This window comes from Aulonocara sp. 'chitande type north' Nkhata Bay, linkage group LG16, assembly GCF_057382095.1.
Source record: "Aulonocara sp. 'chitande type north' Nkhata Bay isolate Kocher_YH1m ecotype deep benthic linkage group LG16, A_spYH_male_GT1.1, whole genome shotgun sequence".
In the NCBI taxonomy this organism is placed as follows: Eukaryota; Metazoa; Chordata; class Actinopteri; order Cichliformes; family Cichlidae; genus Aulonocara; species Aulonocara sp. 'chitande type north' Nkhata Bay.
Genome location: NC_141359.1, coordinates 4,840,812 through 4,862,672, shown reverse-complemented (window position 1 = coordinate 4,862,672; position 21,861 = coordinate 4,840,812). Strand labels below are relative to the sequence as shown.

The 21,861-nt window shown below is 41.3% G+C and overlaps 1 protein-coding gene across 1 annotated transcript in view; it reads left to right on the top strand.

Annotated features, from left to right (window-relative positions):
- The window catches only part of LOC147310850 (titin-like), a 216,913-nt gene that overhangs the window by 11,144 nt on the left and 183,908 nt on the right, over positions 1 to 21,861 (top strand). The window contains exons 12-40 of the mRNA XM_086267493.1: positions 45 to 104; positions 837 to 1,095; positions 1,331 to 1,397; positions 1,491 to 1,688; positions 2,343 to 2,482; positions 2,588 to 2,736; positions 2,819 to 3,046; positions 3,332 to 3,573; positions 3,867 to 4,099; positions 4,198 to 4,362; positions 4,448 to 4,616; positions 4,703 to 6,399; positions 6,490 to 6,771; positions 6,855 to 7,121; positions 7,277 to 7,549; positions 7,645 to 7,908; positions 9,468 to 9,728; positions 10,852 to 11,112; positions 13,005 to 13,268; positions 13,369 to 13,629; positions 13,889 to 14,149; positions 14,401 to 14,661; positions 14,742 to 14,886; positions 15,015 to 15,183; positions 16,576 to 16,807; positions 17,974 to 18,258; positions 18,933 to 19,058; positions 19,408 to 19,596; positions 21,496 to 21,546. Coding sequence (XP_086123619.1) covers positions 45 to 104; positions 837 to 1,095; positions 1,331 to 1,397; positions 1,491 to 1,688; positions 2,343 to 2,482; positions 2,588 to 2,736; positions 2,819 to 3,046; positions 3,332 to 3,573; positions 3,867 to 4,099; positions 4,198 to 4,362; positions 4,448 to 4,616; positions 4,703 to 6,399; positions 6,490 to 6,771; positions 6,855 to 7,121; positions 7,277 to 7,549; positions 7,645 to 7,908; positions 9,468 to 9,728; positions 10,852 to 11,112; positions 13,005 to 13,268; positions 13,369 to 13,629; positions 13,889 to 14,149; positions 14,401 to 14,661; positions 14,742 to 14,886; positions 15,015 to 15,183; positions 16,576 to 16,807; positions 17,974 to 18,258; positions 18,933 to 19,058; positions 19,408 to 19,596; positions 21,496 to 21,546 — 7,459 coding nt within the window. The remainder of the gene's footprint in view (positions 1 to 44; positions 105 to 836; positions 1,096 to 1,330; positions 1,398 to 1,490; positions 1,689 to 2,342; positions 2,483 to 2,587; positions 2,737 to 2,818; positions 3,047 to 3,331; positions 3,574 to 3,866; positions 4,100 to 4,197; positions 4,363 to 4,447; positions 4,617 to 4,702; positions 6,400 to 6,489; positions 6,772 to 6,854; positions 7,122 to 7,276; positions 7,550 to 7,644; positions 7,909 to 9,467; positions 9,729 to 10,851; positions 11,113 to 13,004; positions 13,269 to 13,368; positions 13,630 to 13,888; positions 14,150 to 14,400; positions 14,662 to 14,741; positions 14,887 to 15,014; positions 15,184 to 16,575; positions 16,808 to 17,973; positions 18,259 to 18,932; positions 19,059 to 19,407; positions 19,597 to 21,495; positions 21,547 to 21,861) is intronic.

Here is a 21,861-nt window from a genome sequence, read left to right as displayed (position 1 = left end):
TTTTTGGGGGACAATTTTTTAAGTTGTCTTGTTGGTTTCTGCAGGAGGTGGCTGCAGTGCCCACAAGATCCCAGGAGCCTGTTGTTCCACCCACTCTTATTGCTGTGAGTACTTTTCCTATCTGCTTCCTGTTTCCAATTAAATTCAGCTTATTTATAAAGAGCTAGTTGGCAAGAATGTACCTTAAATATCAGAGAGAAAACCTGATCCAGCCCTAAACATACACTTTATCAAAAGGAAAGACCCAATGAATGTAAGGTAACATGTTTTGTAGTGAAAACTTTAAAAGATAACTGATCCTTTCACAAAGTGCTGCATCTGACTTCATAACAGCCACTGAAGGTAGCAACATTTAAAGCTCTTCCTGTCATCAGTTTTCATAATAATACTACATAATTACAGTTTGTGATTCAAATGTATCTATTTTACATTCAATGTAAGGAATAATATATTTTTACATTTTTTGCTAAGTGAACCCAATAATGTACGAGAACATGAAAACAATTCACAACATAATATTATAGAAATATGATCGTTCTTTCTCTCCCTTAGTACTCTCGCTACAGCATGTAGGATCGATTTTTAACCATTTAACAGAGCTTATACAACAGCCTGATAAGGAATTACATTAGTCTGGCCAAGAAGTAACAAATGCATGAACTAGTTTCCAGCATGTGTTTAATTTTGACAATATTACAAGACGAGGACATTTTAACGTGTGAGTTAAAGAGCGTATTCTGATCACTATTTACTCCTAGTAGGCCTTTTTGTCTTCAGAATATAAATGTGATGTAAAATTGCCGTACATCCTATAAACTTCTTTATGACTATTTCAGGGACTGAAGAACCTGACTGTGACCGAAGGTGAGTCAGTGACCTTGGAGTGCAAAATCAGCAGTCACCCTTCCCCGGTCATAATCTGGTTCAGGGAGGACTACAAGATCGAGAGCTCCATTGACTTCCAGATCAGCTACGAGCACGGATTTGCCAGGCTGATTATTCGTGAGGCATTTGCTGAAGACAGTGGCCGGTTTACCTGCACTGCCACCAATGAAGCAGGAACTGTGAGCACCTCCTGCTACCTGCTTGTGAAAGGTATCTATACTGGAATGATAAGCCAAAGTAAAGCTGACAAGCTTGTATGGAAATGAATTTACTGTAGAGGAGAAAAACAACTGGATTTTTGCACGAGCCTGCGGTCACCTGGTACACTTGAAAATTGATGAACACAACAGAGTCAAATGTCCAAGTTGTGGACATGCTAAAACATGTTAAACTACAGATCATCAAGTTTTATACAAACTAATTTGACTTTCACTTTCTCTTGTAGTTTCAGAAGAAATCGAAAGCAGAGAGGAAACAGCTGTCACAGAAATTGCAATCACACAAGAAAAAACGTGAGTTGTAAAAGTCAGATTCATTCTTTGCAGATTTATTGTCATGTAAGAATCCAAAGCTGCAGAATTGATAAAGCTATTGCTCCTCTTCAGTGTTGCAGCTGAAACAAAGCTGCAGACAGTGACAGAGTTGAGCGCAGGAGAACCTGCAGCTCCGTTCTTCATCAAGAAACCCACTGTGCAGAAGCTAGTGGAGGGAGGAAGTGTTGTGTTTGAATGCCAGGTTGGAGGAAATCCAAGACCTCACATTATCTGGAAGAAGAATGGCGTGCTGCTTACCACTGGATACAGGTGATACAGATTATAAAATACATACAGGAAAAAATGGATCCCCTGCTGAATATCTGAGTTTGCTGACTTGCAAAGAAATGAACAGAGACAGATATCAACCAGAAATCTATTGATTTGCATGTCACTGAGTGAAATAAGTATTTGATCTCTTTGATTTCATCTCCTATCTGTGGAACAAACAGGAACAGTTATAGTCCTGCTCCGTTATGAGTCAGCTGTTTTGTAATGTTTGCAATATTTTTAATGTTTTAGATCAGACCTTAAAAATTACCACAACTGCGATAATGATCTTTATTAACATGTAGGTAACTTACGTGTGTTTAGCAGTTCAGATATTTTCTTTATGAGGTCCTTTTAACAGTGGTCCTCTGATGACCATGTCATTGCAAAGCAGGTTAGTGTCTTTGAAAAGACATATTTACATCACCGGCCAATGTTTTTTGTGGATTTGCTTAACTGGAGCTAGCTATCGTTGTCTTTTGTACGTTGTACACTCTCTAACATATCGTTTTTTTATTTTTTTAAATAAAAATCCACTTTACTTTGTAAGTAATGGCAGTGACAAACCAAATATTAAGGTAGAACAATTTGTTATTGAGCCTTGAAATCATGCTGTGACGATGAAGCACTAGCTTGTTTTGGTTTTCTTATCAGATACAAAGTTGCCTACAAGGAAACTGGAGAATGTAAACTGGAGATCTCGATGACCTTTGCTGACGATGCCGGAGAATACTCCATCTTTGCTAAAAATCCCCACGGAGAAGCTTCAGCTTCCACCAGCCTGTTGGAGGAAGGTACTAGCATCCTTTTTTTGTTTTTTGCAGTTTTAAACTTTCTTTAAAAATCACTTTGAAAAGATGTGTCTGGCTTTATCTGCGTATCCGTATCTGTGTTTACAGAGGAATATGAAGCACATATGAAGCAGCACGATGTAACATATAAAACTGAAGTGACTACGTCAGTGGTTCAGGAACCCTCCGTGGTCGTGAGTCAGTATGAATTGGAACAGAGGAGGACAATAACCCCGATGAGCTTTGTCTCAGAAACGGTACTTGTGCTATAAACATTTGCAGTGCTGTGATAACAGATCTCAATCTACGGTTCATAATTAATGTCCATCATTTTTGCAGGAATTCCTCATTTCAGCCTTTGAGGAGAGGATAATACAGAAGATCGAACTGTGTATCATGACAATTACTTACAGAGAGCTTGTGGCAGAGGACGGAGAGCTGGTAGTGACTATAGCAGATGAGGAGGCAGTGCAGCCAGCCTTTGACACACCAGTGAAAAACTACAGGATCATGGAGGGAGTGGGAGTCACTTTCCACTGCAAGATGGTTGGAAAACCACTGCCAAAGGTATTGAGACACATTCATATAGTGAAACAACTTTCACTCATCCAACCAAAGTTGGGTATATCAGAGTGATGCTTTATAATAAATAATTTGGTTTGCCAAGAAATATAGGTTTTTGGCCTTTATTTATTATTTTGTAAATACCATTCCAGCGTTGCTGTAAAGAGAAACATTTAAATCTGACAGTACAACAAACAGCTATGTTTCACGCTTTCTGTCGAGTCATCGCACTCTCACAGTTTTATAGCGTTTAGCCAGCTTTGTTGATCTACTGTCATCTTGTGCCAGATTGCCTGGTACAAAGATGGCCAGCGCATCAGGCCCAGTGCGCGTTACCAAATTGAAGTTCTTCAAGATGGGCGAGCCAGTCTTCGTCTGCCTGTGGTGCTGCCAGAGGATGAAGGCGTGTACACTGCTTTTGCCACAAACATGAAGGGAAATGCAGTCAGCTCTGGAAAGCTTTATGTGGAGCCATCCGAAGCTGTAACGCCGCAGAGATACACACCACAGCCAGCAGTACAGAGGATAAGGTAATCTAATGATGGCACAATTAAAAAAGAAATTAAGAAAATCACATATCGCCATGAGAACTGGACGTTGGATGTTTTGGCTTATAGCTTAGCTTTTAAAAAAGGCAGACAATATTGGTGACTAGCAGAATAATAGTGGTGCTTTAATAATACACTAATAATACACACACTTTTAATAAGCACACAATATCAGGTTGAAAGCTTTCAAAGCTTCTATCCACTGCATGTTTTACATTAAAATTTGTTTTGTTTAACTGCAGCCATGTCAAATGACGACACTGCTTTTTTCTCAGATCGACATCTCCTCGTTCTCTGAGCCGCTCCCCAGGGCGTTCTTCCAGCCGATCTCCTCGCCAGTCTCCTGCCCGTCGATTTGACGAAACAGATGAGGCTCAGCTTGAAAGACTATACAAACCTGTATTTGTCATGAAGCCCTCCTCAATAAAATGTTCTGAGGGGCAAACTGCCCGATTTGATTTGAAAGTTGTTGGCAGGCCAATGCCTGACACATACTGGTTCCACAATGGTAAGAACAGAAAAGGTAGCAGAGAAAAATTTCTTGATGTCTACCTTTGTTTTCTGATTCAGCCTCTCAGTCAACTCATTTTGCCCTTCTTTTCCCAGGACAACAAGTGATCAATGATAACACACACAAGATAGTGATTAAAGAGGATGGTACTCAGTCCCTGATCATTGTCCCAGCCCTACCACAAGACTCTGGAGAGTGGACGGTTGTTGCTCAGAATAGAGCTGGACGGGCATCTCTCAATGTAACTCTTACTGTTGATGGTGAGTGATATATAGCACTCTTGAACTTTTTAGTTAACCAAAAGATCATATTGTTAGACATTGTGTTGTTTTTTGCTATCTATAGCTCAAGAAACCCTGGCACGTCCTCAATTTGTTGAAAAGCTGAAAAACATCACTGTAAAGCAGGGCACTCTGGTTGAGTTGGCTGTCAAAGCCATTGGAAACCCCCTGCCAGACATTGTGTGGCTGAAAAACAGTGACATCATCACCCCACACAAGCATCCACAGATAAAGTATGTAATATCTAGTATTTTATATTTTGTTTTCAGTGCAGTATAAAAGTGCTTTCTTCAGTATATGTGACCTTTTACTTTTTCAGGATTGATGGCACCAAAGGAGAAGCCAAATTCCAGATTCCATCTGCTTCAGGCTCAGACAGCGCCTGGTACACTGCTACAGCCATCAACAAGGCTGGTAGAGACACCACTCGTTGCAGAGTCAATGTTGAGGTGGACTTTGCTGCCCCTCAAACCGAGAGGAAGCTCATTATTCCTAGAGGAACCTACAAAGCTAAAGAGATTGCAGCACCCGAGTTGGAGCCGCTTCATTTGCGATACGGCCAAGAGCAGTGGGAGGAGGGTGATCTTTATGACAAGGAGAAGCAACAGAAACCACAATTCAAGAAGAAGTTGACATCTATCAGAATGAAGTGTTTTGGACCAGCCCATTTTGAGTGTAGACTCACTCCTATTGGTGACCCCAATATGGTAGTGGAGTGGCTGCATGATGGCAAACCTCTGGCTGCTGCTAATAGGTTGCATATGGTCAATGAATTTGGATACTGCAGCCTTGATTATGAAGTTGCTTATGCTAGGGACAGTGGTGTTATTACTTGCAGAGCCACAAACAAATGTGGAGTTGACCAGACCTCAGCCACCCTGATTGTCAAGGATGAGAAGGGACTTGTTGAGGAAACACAACTTCCTGAAGGCAGGAAGGGAGCATATAGGATGGATGAGATTGAGCGCATGGCTCATGAGGGAGGACCTGCAGGAGTCGGCGCTGATGAAGAATCTGAAAAGACAAAACCTGATATTGTCTTGCTTCCTGAACCAGCAAGAGTGCTGGAAGGCAACATTGCACGATTCCGCTGCAGAGTAACTGGTTATCCAGCACCAAAGGTTAATTGGTACCTCAACGGACAACTTATCCGCAAAAGCAAGAGATATAGACTCCGTTATGATGGTATTTACTATTTAGAGATTGTTGACATCAAGTCCTATGACTCAGGAGAGGTTAGGGTGGTTGCTGACAATCCTTTAGGAACAGCTGAGCACACAGTAAAGCTAGAGATCCAGCAGAGGGAAGACTTTAGAACTGTCCTGCGTCGTGCACCAGAACCAAAACTTGCAGAGGCTACACACGAGCCTGGCAAGATTGGATTTGATATTGTGAAGATGGACCGACCTAGTGAGGCTTCACAAGACAGGGAAGTGGTTAAGCTGCGTAAGACACAGAGAATTCTTCATGAGAAAACTTCAGAGGAGTCTGAAGAACTGAAGAGCAAGTTCAAGCGCAGAACAGAGGAGGGTTTCTATGAGTCTATCTCGGCTGTAGAGCTTAAGTCTCGCAAGAGGGATGACTCTTATGAAGACCTATTGAAGAAGACTAAAGAGGAGCTGCTCCATCATATGAAAGAGAAAGAAGAAGCTGAAAGGAAGAGGATGGAGGAAGAGGGTAAACTCACTATCCCCACAATAAAACCTGAACGGGTCCTGCTCTCTCCCAGCATGGAAGCACCCAAGATCCTGGAACGCATTGCAAGCAAGACTGTTGCTCCAATGGATGAGGTTCGTTTCAGAGTCAGAGTAGTTGGTAGACCAGAACCTGAGTGTCAGTGGTTCAAGAATGGCATTCAGCTGGAAAAGTCTGACCGTATTTACTGGTACTGGCCTGAGGACAATGTATGTGAATTGGTCATAAGAGATGTCGAAACACAAGATTCTGCTAGCATCATGGTTAAGGCCATTAATATTGCTGGGGAGTCCTCAAGTCATGCCTTCCTGCTTGTACAAGGTAAAGCAAGTTCATCTAAAATCATTTCTGCGCCATGCTAAATTTTCTTTGTCTTGATTTGTTTTTGTCTTCTTCATTTCGCTGTTGCAGCCAAGACAGCAGTTAGCTTTACCCAAAACTTGGAGGATACGAGTGCCAAGGAGAAGGATACCATGGTGACCTTTGAGTGTGAAACCAATGAACCCTTCGTCAGAGTCAAATGGTTTAAGAACAACACGGAGATCTTCTCAGGAGACAAATACAGAATGCACTCTGACAGAAAAGTCCACTTCCTATCTGTGCTAATGATTGAAATGAGGGATGACGCAGAATACACCTGTGTGATTGCAGATGATGAGAACATAAGAACGAGTGCAAGGCTTCACGTGGAAGGTAATTTATCTAGAATATCCACCGGAACGGTCCTGTTCCTGTAAATTACATAAAAATGGTTCGGTATGTTGTTCTGTATCCAGGTGCTGCTCTCGAGCTCATCAAACAAATGGAGAACATTGAGGTACCAGAATCCTATGCTGGCGAGTTTGAGGTCGAGTTATCTCGTGAAGATGCTGAGGGCAGCTGGCTCTTTGGAGACAAAGTTCTCTCACCCAGCAATAAATACATCATATCGTCACGTCGAGGAAGACACACTTTGTCTGTCAAGGATGTCAGGAAAGAGGACCAGGGAAAATACACCTTTGTATGCGGTGATCTGAAGACCAGTGCCTCACTAAAAATGAAATGTAAGCTTAAAATGTGAAGTGCATGTTACTGCTGCTGGCAAACAAGAGAATTTTCATCAGTGTATTTCAACAGCGTTCTGTTGTTTCACAACTTTAACCTGTTGAAAAACATTGTGGGTAATTGTCTGATTGCATGTTTTTACCTCTGCCTTCAGTGCGTCCAGTGACACTGATGCAGCCCCTGACTGACCTGATAGTCTGTGAGGGTGATATTGCTCAGCTGGAGGTCAGGTTTTCCCAAGAGAATGTTGAGGGAACCTGGATGAAGAACGGCCAGGCCATTTCTGCCTCGGAACGTATCCACATTGTCATTGACAAGATGGTTCACAAGCTGCTGGTGGAGAATATCAGCACAGAAGATGCTGCCTTGTACTCTTTTGTGGTTCCTGCCCATGACATCTCCACCTCAGGCAAACTCAGTGTTCAAAGTAAGAGTTAGAATTGGGTTTGAATATAAACTTAAAAATATTTTGTTAAAAAAAATTGTGACTTTTGACTGTCATCTTGTTGCTCTTTCTTACAGCTATTGACATTGTAGTGCCACTGAAGGATGTATCCTCTATTGAAGGCACAAAGGCTGTCCTGGAGGCTAAGATCTCTGCCCAGGACATCAGCTCTGTCAAATGGTACCATAATGACAAACTGTTGACACCCAGTGACCGAATCCAAATGGTGGCAAAGGGAGCAAAGCAGCGGCTGGTCTTCACCAGAACCTTTGCATCTGATCAGGGTCACTATAAACTAGTTGTTGGCAAGGTTGACACCAGCTGTAGCCTGACGGTTGAAGGTAAGAAAGATTTTTAGTGCAGTGAAAAAGTATATGTCACCTTCTGGATTTTGTTTTTCATATATCTCATATTTAAATATTTCAGATCATTAAACACATTTTAATATTATAACCCGAGTAAAGGCAAAAATTTTTAAAGTTTTTAAATGACGATTTTATCTGTTAAGGCAAAAAGCTATCCAAACCTTTCTGGCCTATCCTAACCAAATAACTGGTAAGGCCACTCTTGGCAGGAAGAACTGCAATGAAACATTGAATCTTCCACATCACTGTGTATGAATGTTGTCTGCCGTCTTTGTAGAATTGTTTTAACTCTGCCACATTGGAGGGTTTTTGAACATAAACGGTCTGTTTAAAGTCACGCCAAAGCATCACAACAGGATCCCAGTCCAGATTTTAACTGGATTTGACTGACTCCTGAACCTTTATTTTGTTTTTTGACCAGTTTAAAGGTGGATATGCTAAAGTGCTTCAGATCACCGTGTGGGTGTATAATCATTGTAATGTTTTTTGCCTTTTGGTCAACTGTGTCTTTTGTAGTCAACGTCTCCCTTGGATGCCATATTTGCACTTATGTTTCTTATTGTTAAATCATGAACACTGACTTTAACTGTGGCTGTAAAAGGTTGAAGTTCTTTAGAGGTTGTTTTGGGTTCTTTTGTGACCTCCTGGAAGAGTAATCAGTGCCTTTTTGGAGTCTGTAAACAGTAGGGATGGGTATCGTTTAGGTTTTATACGATACCAGTACCAAACCGGTACTTTTGAAACGGTGCTTGAACCGGTGCTTAAAGAATGGAGAACACACACTTTGTCCAAAAACCTCTCATGTTTAGCAAGCTATCAAATACGGCGCATTTCTCGGCTTTTAACAAAATGCTATACGTCGCCAGGTTCGTCGTCAGATTCGAGGAGTTACCTCCTTTGACAGTATCACAGTATCAGCTTAAAGCACTTGTTGCTGCTGAGTTTGCATCTTTTGCTGTGAAGTACAGCCAGACTTTTGACCGCTTCGCCTTGGGCATTTTTAATCTGTAGCTCTGCTCTAAAAGAACGTACGTACCTGGACCCGCCTACTACGCTCACAAAGGTAAAATGATTGGCTAGAATCTAAAGTGTATCACAGCTCAGGAAAAAAAAGCACCGAAATAAAGCACCGAAATGTGCGCTTTTCGGTCTGGTTACTACCGTTTATGTCAGAACCGATACCGGTACCCATCCCTAGTCAACAGGTCTGTTGGTAATTAGCTCTGGGTGTGACTATTGAACTCGGCTTTCCAAAATATGTGGCTAATCAGTTAATTAATGATTTAACAAGCGGGGCAATTACTTTTTCACATAAAGCCATGTAAGTTCAGGCACCTTTTTTCCTTAAAGAATTAAATTATCATTTGATCTAAACTTAGTGTAAACTTTGCTGACTGAAAGTATTAGTGTGAGAAAAATATATACAAAAAAATCATGGAGGGGGCAAATACTTTTTCACAGCATTGTACTTTCAGCGTGATACTGTTTTTAGGTTCCAGTCTCACTTTCATACTCTAACCATTTCATTTTTACAGAGGTACACATTGTGAAACACATGGAGGACAAAGTGTGTTCAGAGTCCCAGAATGTGACGTTTAATGTTGAAGTCTCTCACCCTGGAATTGACTCAGTCTGGACATTCAGGAACCAGCAAATCAAACCTGGACCCAAATCCAAGATTGAGTCAAAGGGAAAGGCTCACTCTATGACAGTCATTGACGCCATGAAAGATGAGGAGGGCCAGTACATGTTTCATGCTGGTGAAAAGACATCTAGTGCCAAGCTTACTGTCTCTGGTATGTCTAACTTTTAAGATATTATGGATATTGTGTGTTTTACTCAGATGAAATCATTTACACAATCACTGATTTTAAAAAAGACTCACTGGCACATTGGGGTGGTAGTGCCCATCTTCAAGAAAGATCGCACTCCTCAGCCTCCCTGGGAGGATCTATGCCAGATTACTGGAGAAGGGAATACATCAGTTAGTTGAACCTCAGATTGAAGATGAACAACGTGGTTGTATTCCTCAACGTAAAGAGCTGGACAAGTTTTCTATCCTCTCAAGAATATTCAAGCATATTCTACAAGTGTTTTGTGGATTAGGAGAAGGCATTCGAGAACATGGGGTATCCATTGCTTGCTTGCTTCTGGGCCAGAGATGAGTTTTTGTGGAGGAATTTAAGAATCCTGGGCTTGTTCAGAGTGAGAGGAGAGGGAAGTAGGGGATTGATGGATTAGTGCAGCGACTACAGCGATTTGGACACTGTAACCCTCCATTGTGATGAAGAGAGAGGTGGGTGTAAAAGCAAAGATGTTGATAAACTGGTTGATCTACGTCCCTACTCTGTTCTATGGTCACACGCTCTGGGTAATGATCAAAAGAATGAGATCTTAACAACAAGGCACAGAAATTTGTTTTCTCTGAAGGATCGCTGTGCTCAGGCTTAGATATAGGAGCTCAGTTATCTGAGAGGGATTCATTCCACATAGAATGGAGCCAGGTAAGGTGGTTCGTGCATCTGATGTTTCCTGGGTGAGGAAGGGTAGACACGAGACATGCTGGAGGGATTATGTCTCTTGGCTGGCCTGGGAATTACTTGGTGCAACCTTGGATGGAGGAAGTGGGTGGGAAGAAGAAGGTTTGGTCTCTTCTCAGACTGCTGCTCCTTGACCTGCCACTTCAGATAAGGGAAATCCACACACTAGATGATAATTTGTTACTTAATTGTTGGTACACATTTCACATTTTGCTGACATTTATACCTACCCATACCCATCTTTGACAAAAACGTGGATTATTTTAAAGCAGCTGTTTTTTATTATGACAGAAGATTGTGTGTGTTGGCATTTGCTGTTTCTGTGATTAGGACATGTGGTCAGAAGTGAGACAGAAATGTTACTTTCTGCTGCCATTAGGTGGAGCCATTACACGGCCCCTGCAGGATGTGACAGTGGCGGAGTCTCAGACTGCTGAGCTTGAGTGTGAAGTTGCAAATGCCAATGCTGAGGGCAAGTGGCTTAAGGAGGGCCAGCCCATTGACTTCAATGAGAATGTGGTGAGTGAGGTGAACGGAGCCATCAGGCGCCTCATCATCAACATTACCAGGCCACAGGATGTCGGAGAGTATACCTACCAGGTGGCCAACTCCAAAACTACAGCTAATCTCAGGGTGGAGGGTAAGTACTAGCTTCCCACTACCACACACACACATAGTGTTCACATAACCAAGATAAATAAAACAGGACATTTACCGGGAACATACTGAGGTAAATTAAATACGACAATCAAAATAAAAGTAGTTATTGAAAGAAAATTTAAAAATTAACATTTTGTGGGAAAAATGCAAAGTGAGTGCTGAAAACTGAAAGATTTTGTCTGTTATATACAGCTCTAAAGGTTATCTGGGAATGTCCTGTTCATTTGTCGCAAAAAATAATGACTTGGTAAATGTTTGTTTAAACTTTTATGATAGTTTCAGACAGACTCACTATCACAATATTTGCAGTAGTTATTATACATATTATAGCTCTAGTAACTATAATAAGTGTTATATTTGTACGGTCGATCCATGGGACCAGTACTCCAATACTGGAAGTCGGGATTAATCCTAATCTCTGATCCTATGAGTTTTACCCAGAAGGCGGAGCAGATCTTAGATGGAACGTATGGGTGAGGGGATTCATCCAGTACTAACTATCCCTCTATAAGTACTAACTACCATGGCTCCTCTCATTTAAAACAAACAAACAAAAAAAAAATGGGAGCCCTCAGTAACTTAGCAGCTTGTAAATCTAAGAATAATAGGAGCTATTTATACTAATATGGATTCATCCTCAGGTTTTTACATTTACTGTTTCACGAAAGTTTAAAAAGGTTCACAAATGAAACTTTTTGAATACAACGTATTTTATTAAAGCAAAAGCCAAAGTAAATTAGAATAATTATTACAGAATCAAATTACTTGAATTATTCTTACCTAATTAACTGATTCTGAGTTAATGCTGATTTTATTAGAATCTTTGAGAGGAGATGGTCTGAGGAGAGAATGGCCACAGACACACTCATCTCTGTGTGGATATTGTCCAATAGAAATAGAGCCAAGTTCATGGAAGTTGCATCCCATTCAGAAACAATGGAAATCTCAATCCTCTTGGATTTATAATCTCAAACGGCAAAAATAAGTAGAGAAAAAGTCAAAAATCCTAAATCCAATTAGTGAGCCCACAGTGTCGGCATTGGTTGTTCCTCTGGTGTTACTTGCTATAATTTCACCTCAATAACAGTGGCTGTGACATCCATCCACCATTACTGCCACCTCATCTGTCCTAACACATTCATTTTCTCACTTTTTCTCTTCATAACTCTGTTCATTTGTCCCATTATACTCAATATGATTTCTTTTATTAAATCCTGCACATTAAAATCAGACGTTCTTTTAGATTAGTGGCTTCTCCGGCTCGCTCACTTCCCCCTCCCATCCTCCACACCCACACACACCCACAGCCTCTGAGGTCATCTCCACACACACACTCAGTGAGAGGCCTGCACCTAGAATCATTATTATAGATTATATTTTCTTATTTGTATGTTGGTTAAATTTATACCTGATTATATTCTGATCACTATTAGGAAGCGAAACACGATTAACCACCAGCAAAATCCCCTCATGTTAATCTGTGTTTAACACTTGCAACATACTTCATGTATCATACAATCATGTGTGACACCAATGTGCCAAGGATGAAGCTGGATAATATCTGCACATTAGAATAAGTTTCATTCCTCATATTAATTAGACTTATATCTCTATTGTATGTTTGATTAAAAAAAAGATGATTTATGAGTAAAAGCACCTACAGATAGACTCCATTTAGCGCTCTGCATCACTTTTAACATAAGAGGCTGGATGTTAAGAACTTGTACTCTCAGATGTGATGAGAGGTAAGCCGGGGGGACTTCAGTCTCTGTCTGTCCCACCTCTCCTGACAGAACTAAAATGCTTCCAAAACTAACGAATCACCTCCGTGTGTATACATTAAAGTTAGCAGAGCTTTATATTTATATGCAGGAGTGAAGATCAAGAAAACTCTGAGGAACCAGACCGTGACGGAGACCCAGGAAGCAGTGTTCACACTGGAGCTCACACACCCCGATGTGAAAGGATCCCAGTGGATTAAGAACGGGGTGGAACTGCAAAACAGCGAAAAGTACGAGATCGTCTCCAGTGGCATGGTCCAAACACTGAAGGTCAAGGACTGCAACATACAGGACGAGTCTGTTTACTCCTTCAAACTTGGAAAACTTTCTGCCAATGCCAGACTCAACGTAGAGAGTAAGTGTCAGATTTTATCAGCATAACCAAGAATTGTGCACAATGTTGTCAGGTATCATCATATCACATGAGTGGTTTATCTGCTACTTTTTTCCTGCAGAAATCAAAATTGTGAAGAAGATAAAAGATGCGACGTCTCTGTTGGATGGCACAGCCTCCTTTGAGATGAGCCTCTCACATGACAACATCCCTGTTAGGTGGATGTTTAAAGGTTTGGAGCTGAAGTCAAGTGAGAAGTGCAAGATTCTGTCTGAGAGGAAAGCACACAAACTGATCCTGAAGAATCTGGACAGCAGCGATGCAGGAGAGTACGTGGCTGTGGTTGGACACTTGCAGTGCAGTGCTGTACTCACCGTGGAGGGTATGTAGCACTATAAGACAAACTGCATGTGAAGTCTTGCATTTAGATCGCAAGATAGTAACTCCAAGCTGCTCTCTGACACATCCATCAGAGTATGAATGTTAGATCAAAAACACTTAAGCACAGATTGCAGGTAGAGTGAAAAGCAGTCCATCCACTTACTGAAGAATATAAAGAATGTTTATGGTGTTTGAGACGAGAAGAATATTTGTCTAATCTTTTGTTATCCATGTCTTGTGACCTGATTTACTACATGCAGCTCTGCTGGTCACTAAACCCATGAAAAGTGTGGAGGTACCAGAGACTCAAGTGGCCACATTCGAGTGTGAAGTCTCCCACTTCAATGTGCCGTCCACCTGGCTGAAGAACGGAGTGGAGATTGAGATGAGTGACAAGTTCAGGATTGTGGTTCAGGGAAAACTCCATCAGCTGAAGATCATGAACACCAGCAGGGACGACTCTGCAGAGTACACCTTCATTTGTGGCAACGACCAAGTGTCTGCAACACTCACCGTCAACCGTAAGAATTCTGACCTCCCACAACGTGATATGAAAATACTGTATCAGAATGAGACTCAAGAGGGGGGTTAAAATAATTTCTAAATTATATAATCACCTAATTTAACATATTTTAAGCTTTAAAGTTTCAGAATTCTCGCTATATATTTGAGCTGCATATCTGAATAACTGCATACAGTAATAGCTGAAATTCTTCAAAAGCAAACACAGTGAATGTGTCTTTTTGTATTTCCCTCAAATTTCGTCCTCCAGCGGTTCTGATCACCTCCATGCTGAAGGACCTGAATGCCCAAGAGAGAGACACTATCACCTTTGAGGTCACCGTCAACTATGAAGGCATCACGTACAAATGGCTGAAGAACGGCGTGGAAATGAAGTCGTCGGACAGGTGCCAGGTCCGCAGTCGGCAGCTTACGCACTCCCTCACCATCCGAAACGTTCACTTTGGAGACGGAGGAGAGTACAAGTTTGTGGCCGGCTCTGCTGCCACCACTGCTAATCTCTTTGTCGAAGGTAACCTGGTGCTGAGCACGTTTACAGTCTGTAGAGGTGAGAAATGCTACGAAACGTCTCTGAAAATGTTGTTCTTTCAGCTCGTGTGATTGAATTCACCAAGAAGATCAAGGACATAAAGATCACAGAGAAGAAGAAGGCGATTTTTGAGTGTGAGGTTTCTGAGCCAAACATCCAGGTGATGTGGATGAAGGACGGTCAGGAGATGGACATGTCTGAGGAAAGGTCTGTCAGTGCTCGTCAAAGTTTGGCCACACTTAATCTGAAAATCACTATTCCCAGCGTCTCCTTTGGACAATGAAAGCTTTTAGAGGTTAATTGTGAGTTGGATATCTTCTGCCTTGAATCCAAAGGTATATTGTGACAGCAGAGAAGTATGTTCACCGCCTCATGATCCAGACGGTTCGAATGTCTGATGCTGGGGAATATTCAGTGGTAGCTGGATCAAGCGTCTCCAAGGCCCGGCTCACAGTGGAGGGTCGCGACATTCGGATCTCGGAACCTCCTGAGCGGGAAATTACGGTGAAGTGGTTTTAAAGTTCATTTACTGATGTTTCAGAATAAAACTTCTGTCTTTCAGGTAATCACAGTTTGAGGATTAAAGGTGATTCGCTGTTTTTTAAGACTGTTCATTTATTTAATTGCAATGAGTTTCATCTTATTTTAATCCTAAGTTAACTTTTGCAACCAAAGCTGCTCTGTTTCACAACCACAGGCGTTACGCAGAGAAGTTAGTGTCAGTTTGGTGCATCTATATGTTTTAGCTTGGAAAGACACGGGCGAAGTTTACAGATACTGAACCTGACATTAACATTTTTATTTCTCTTTTATTTCTTATTTAGAAATATTCCTTAAAGTAATAAGGCATAAAGATACACTAGAAACAGTGTGTAAATATTTAGATATTATTCTGTTCTCTCTGTGGAAGCAGTGACGATTGGCCATAAAAATAAAAAATAACTATTAATGTTTATGAAGGAAATTGCCGTCCCGGGTTTCCTCCGTGGCGTGAGCGATAAGCAGAGTTCTGTCCTTTCCTTCTAAGATTCCTAATTATTTAAAGTAACACTCAGGTATGCCATTCAGCTGGGTTAGTTACGACGTCGGGAGCAGCTTGGGAGAACAAGGAAACACAGACTGCTTCAGGTTGTCTTCCCAAATCGACTCAAAGGTTTATTTGATACACAGCAGTTTATATAGAGGAAAAAAGGTTCGTGTGTCAGCTTTCCCAGTTCAAACCGGTACAGACTAAATAAGGAAACGTCTTCCTGCCTTCTGAGCAAAGTATCCCTTGTGTAGTTTATCAGTTCAGCTATAATTTATGATCATCCCAGCAAAATACACTCCTAGACATAAAATACAGAGTTCTTTCATTAGTGAATTCTGAAACAAACCACCTAGCCTTTAACGAGCCTTTTCCAGGAGATAAAGAAAAAGGGAGGATGGGAGTAAGGAAGTGGTCTCATCTCTGTGGTGTTTTCGACCTTGGGGTACCAGCTTGTGAGTCTTACACATTAATTCTTGGGTCACAGAGAAAGAGAAAAACAACTAGTAGATGGGCCTTATTGAGTAACAGTTTTCCTGTATAAAACAATATCCTGTAAATGCTAACCGTGGTATCAAAATATCATAACAGTTTACATATGACCCGCTCAGGTTTGTCAGTCCCCCACAGCATGTTTTACTGCACTCACATTTTAAAAAGCAACTTAAATAGTAGAATTTTGGGTGCTTGGTGATTGTATTTACTGACATTTTCAACAGAAAATAGGGCCTTAACTCTATTATTGTAGGGTCTACCTTACAATATAAAGCACCTTGAGGCGACAGTTGTTGTGATTTGGCGCTATATAAATAAAACTGAATTGAATTGAACAGAGATAGAAATGTAAATATTTCACTATCCCCTCCTAGGTTCTGGAGAAACACCGTGCAACCTTTGAGTTTGAAGTGAATGAAGAAGATGTGGAGGGTCACTGGCTGAAGAACGGTGTGGAGATCCAGTTCTCGATGGAAGAACGATTTAACTACGTGACCATCAGGAAGCTGCATCGCCTCACCATCTCAGAGACCTACAGGAGTGATGCTGGGGAGTACACCTTCATCGCTGGCAAAAATAGAAGCACCATGCAGCTTCGAATAAACAGTAAGTCCAGCGTGACGTCACACAGAAAGAATGATGTACAGTATGAACACATAAAAACTGGTTGTTTCTTGTTTGTTTCTAAAAAGGCCATTTATTTCAAACTTTCTCATCAGTGATACAATTGTGCTTTGAAGGTTACATACACTCATCATTCTCACCATTTTGGCTTTATAATTATTTCTTTGAGCTGCTATTTTTAAGGGTAAAATGTCTGTTCAGCATATATCTTTAATGATTTAAATAAAATTAGAACTGGGTTTGAATTTTTTTAGGACTTTTCTCTAATCACAGGGTTAAACGTATATGTACAAGCTCAAGTATATACAGCGCTCCCTCGCTATAACGTGGTTCGCCTTTCGCGGTTTCGCAGATTTTTTTTGGTGCAATTTAGTTTTTTGGGTTTTTTACAGCGCATTGTCAATTAATCTCGTGCTGTGTCTCCTGTACAGTACAGAATGCGTTCAGCTTGTCAAATTTACATAAATCTTCGATTGCTAGCAGCGTGACTCTGACGTGAAGTTTTCTCCCCAACAAACACAACAACGCTGAAAACGTCGTCACCTGCAGGTCCCTTTGGTTTCATTCTGTAATACTGGACTTATTTTTCTACAAGGCCTGAACTTTGAGAATATTTAAATAAGAGAGAAAAGTGTATTAAGTGTGTAGTGAGGGGTTTGACAGCCTTAAAACATCTATGTTAATTGTAAAAAATAAAGTTGGCTACTTTCGCCTATCGCAGGTTATTTTTAGAACGTAACTCCCGCGATAAACGAGGGACCGCTGTACATGCAGCTGAAGGTTCTAGCAGGCCTAAATGCAGACACGGAAGGATGGACACAAGAAAGCAATTCATATTACATCACAAAAGGTCCAGGAAACAAAACATGAAGCACAAAAGGGAAAATTAAATCCACCCACAGAGAACAGCAATCAGGAAAGTGGAGATGTGATGAAAGCAAAACACAGCTGAAAAGAAATGGATGATGAGAAAACTAAAAGCAAGGCACAGAGGACAAAGAATCCAAATAACACAGGAAGTGAAATATGGTGACCAAATACATAGACACACATGAACTTAATACAGGGGAAGTGACATGAGAGGATGGAGCAAGAATATCCGTATATTCCAGTTAAACTTTACCTCTAAAATATTCTGCCTCGTTCAGTCCCCGAGCCTCCTCAGATCCTTCGCCACATGGAGCCCCAGTCGGTGGAGGCTGGAAAACCAGCTCGCTTCTCAGTCCAGGTGAGCGGTGTTCCCCAGCCTCAGGTCTTCTGGTACAAAAACTCCCAGGCTCTCTCCGCTGGCTTCAAGTGCAAGTTCCTGCACGATGGCAACGAGCACACACTGCTGCTCATCGAGGTCTTTCCTGAAGACGCTGCTGTCTACACCTGTGAGGCCAAGAACGAGTATGGCACTGCCACAAGCACTGCAACACTCAATGTTGAAGGTGAGACATGGATGTGACTTGATAGTCAGTTTTGTATAAAACAGATTGTTGGTTTCTGCTGAAATCGGCATTTTTTCCTGAGTAGAGTGCATGCTCTCGCCATTAGCCCAACATCACAGTTTTCATGGACACAACTCTCCACCAGAAATAGGTCAGATCGTACCAGAAGGTGGAAATGACTTCTGCATATTTTTAAGTTGCACTTTATTATTAATTCAACGTGATCATTAAGAGGTGATGATAGCTTCAATATAATGCAAATGATGTAGGGCAGCAGAACAACAAGCACTAAAATACGAAAAGAAAAAAGTTTTCCTAAAGTTTTGGAAAAGATAAAGAAGAAGACTATTTGTATAAGAGTGTTCTTACCTGACAGCGTGTGGAGTTTTTGCATCGCTAACCAACCAGCTAATTAGAAAGTGTATGAATATGCAGTGCAAGCCTGCAGGGAGCCTCCACACTGCTCCCCCTGGTGGATACACATGCTTTTACCACTGATTGCTCATTAAGGGCGTTACTACTCATAGTTGTGTCGTCCACGTCACAGGCGGCAATATAGCAACCGTCAAGGAGACCAGTCAAGGATTGGCCGAGGACCCACCATTGCCCTGCCAGGGTCCAGGCAGACATTGTAAGTGGCTGTATCTGTACTGATTCAGGTTCTTGTGTTGCAGTTTCAGAGGTGGTTTCTCCAGACTCCCCCGCCACTGTTGCTCCCCCTGTCATCATCTCACCCATGGCCAGCACTTCAGCCTGCGAGGGCGCACCAGCTTGCTTCCAGTGCAAAGTCCGTGGAGATGGTAAAAAATACAATTTCTTATTGAGTGATGCTGTGATTTTTTTAATACTGAAACAAAGTGATGGTATTGCTCAGTTCCTGGTAGTTACGCTGCACAGAATTTTAAGTTGAAACTTTATTCAAACCTGTGGCCACTTCCTGTGAATGGAATTTCCTACCTACGCATAAGTTTCAGTAGAAGTGTGTCCTTTGGTCTTCTCTTGAAGCCATTGGGACTTCACTGAAACTTGATTATGGCACGCGACTAATTAACCACCTTCTGACTTATTTACTCTTGCTGTTGACCCACAGTGCAAATTTACTGCAGTATATTTACACAAGCCGTGCTTTTTCCTTTGTCAACCATCAAGATGTGAAGATAAGCTGGTTCCACAAGAAAAAGGAAATCAAACAGTCCGAATTCTTCAGGATATCTCAGTTTGATGACAGCTGTCAGCTGGAGATCTCCAGGGTTTATCCAGAGGACGAGGGCGAGTATACCTGCATGGCCACAAACAATGGAGGGACGGTGTCCTGCTCTGCAACTCTTACATTAGACGGTGAGTTTATTACTAAAAAGAAAGGCTGCTTTTCTTACTCTGAGACAATTGAAGTGTCACTAACAGAAGCTCACAGCAGTGCTGGTTTCAGATCAACACACTCTCACTGAATCTGTAGATTATGATTTGGTGTTGTGCTGTCTGGCGATAACAAATCCTGCACATTCAGTTTTCAGAACTTGTTCTTTGAGGTTAGGATTAAGTTATACATTAAAGTGAATCTCAACAGCAACAACAGTGGGCAAAGGAAAAAGGGGAAAAATCTGCCTGTGTAATGATGGCATTCATCCATCCATCGGCTGGAGCCCATCCCAGCTGTCTAAGGAAGGGCACACCCTGGACAGATCGCGAGTCTGTTGCAGGGCTAGCACATAGAGACAGACAACCATCCACACTCACATTCATACCTTTAGAGGTGTTCACAATTTAGAGTTACCAATTAACCTATCACTACTAATTGCATCACTTTGGACTGTGGGAGGAAGCTGGAGTACCCGGAAAGAACCCATCGTACTGCCTATGGTGGCATTGGAGGATCATAAAATGAATAATAATAAAAATGAGAAAAATGTGGGCTTTTGTGTTGGAAGTGTTTATTAACCATGTAGAATTAACTTTGTAAAATTACTCCCATTGCAATGTGTTTTATAGTTATATAGGAATGCAATGAAAGGTGACCAAGGCTCAGGGAACAATCTTTCATAAAAATACAAACAAGTAAATATCATTGTGTATACCTTTTCCTTTTTCACCTGAGTTCTGTGTCAAAGTTTTTATCCACGCTTTCTTTACTGAAATATGACCTCATGAGCCCTCAGTCAGTTTCAGTTTAGTGATTTGAAATGCTAGTGGGGACGCTCAGCCATGATAGTGAGGGATCATTTGCTCTGGTCCAAGTAGTTTTGGTTGTTTTGAGTATTTTTGTAGTTAGTTAGTTTAGTTTGTAGTTTTTGTTATGCTGTGAAAGGACAGAAGATATTCCCTTATTCCCAGCTCCTGACAGATCACACAAATGGTGCTTACTGGGATGTAAATAGAACAAAGTACACTGAGCCAATGAACATGCGTTATTTCAGGGCAAAAGCAAACGTGGGACAGATCAGCCACCACCAACATCACTCACCTAAAGATACCTTCAATTTGCCAAGAGCCAATTTCATCCAACCAATCACAAGCTGTACAGTGCCACATGGGGGGAGGCCCACTTTTATCTGTGTGTAGCTAGCATGCCAAAATCAGAAATAAGCTGGTTCCACAACCAACACTCGGTTTAGCCTAACAAGAATGAAAACACTGTCTGATGAAAACACTCTCGTCGTAGTGGATGATTTGGCCAGTACTCCTGTAAGACTGCTAATACTGCTGAACAGGCCAGGTGCTCAGCCACACTCACCATAAACGAAGAAGGTAACCCGTCCTAATTAGCTCCAAGCAAAACTTGAGAGGATGTCCTGAACTGAGGTGCAACATTCACTGTCACATTAGTTACTAGTGGGTTTGATTCTCTGAAATTATTTTTCAATCAGAAAAATTTAACAAAAAAGCCTCAAAACAGGAACTGACAGAAGTTAGTAACCTGACTCATTTTCAGATACAGAATGTGAATTTGCTTCAAGGCAGCTACAGTAAGACTTACATTTATTTGAGTGTGTTTGAGCGCACTGCAGTATTAAAAACAGAAAAGAAAAAAATAGAAAATTATCCAAACACTCTGAGACCTGCTCAGAATAAAGATATGGAAGCAATACTTTCTGTAGGGAAAGACATTAAGAGGGGTAGAAAACTGTCAGTACACATGTAAATGTACATTATATGTGAAAGAAATGTGTGTCTACATCTGCCCATGTTGGGATCAGTGTGTTGATGAAAAGGGAATAAATGTCATGGCTTTCTTCACAGTGACTCACGTGAGAGAGCAGGCTGAAACCAAGACTGAGCTGGAAGTCAAAGGTAAGGTCATAAAGTTAACTTTTCACCACATATTAGAGCGAGAGCATTGCTCCATCATGGCTGGAGTGGAAAAACTACAGCTGGAGCAGATTTCTCTCAACTGAATTTTGATTTGAAAGTAGTCTGTCACTGGATAACTCCAAGCTGTGGCTCACTGAAGCAGATAAATTGTTTGTGAGAGCAAAGTGATAACCGCTACATGAGTGGATGCTTTGTGTTGGATCGTACTTGTCATGCGTCCATGCTTTTATCATCATTTCTATATTTCAGGATGAACTTTGACCCTCCACAGTTGCATGACATCTTTATATATAT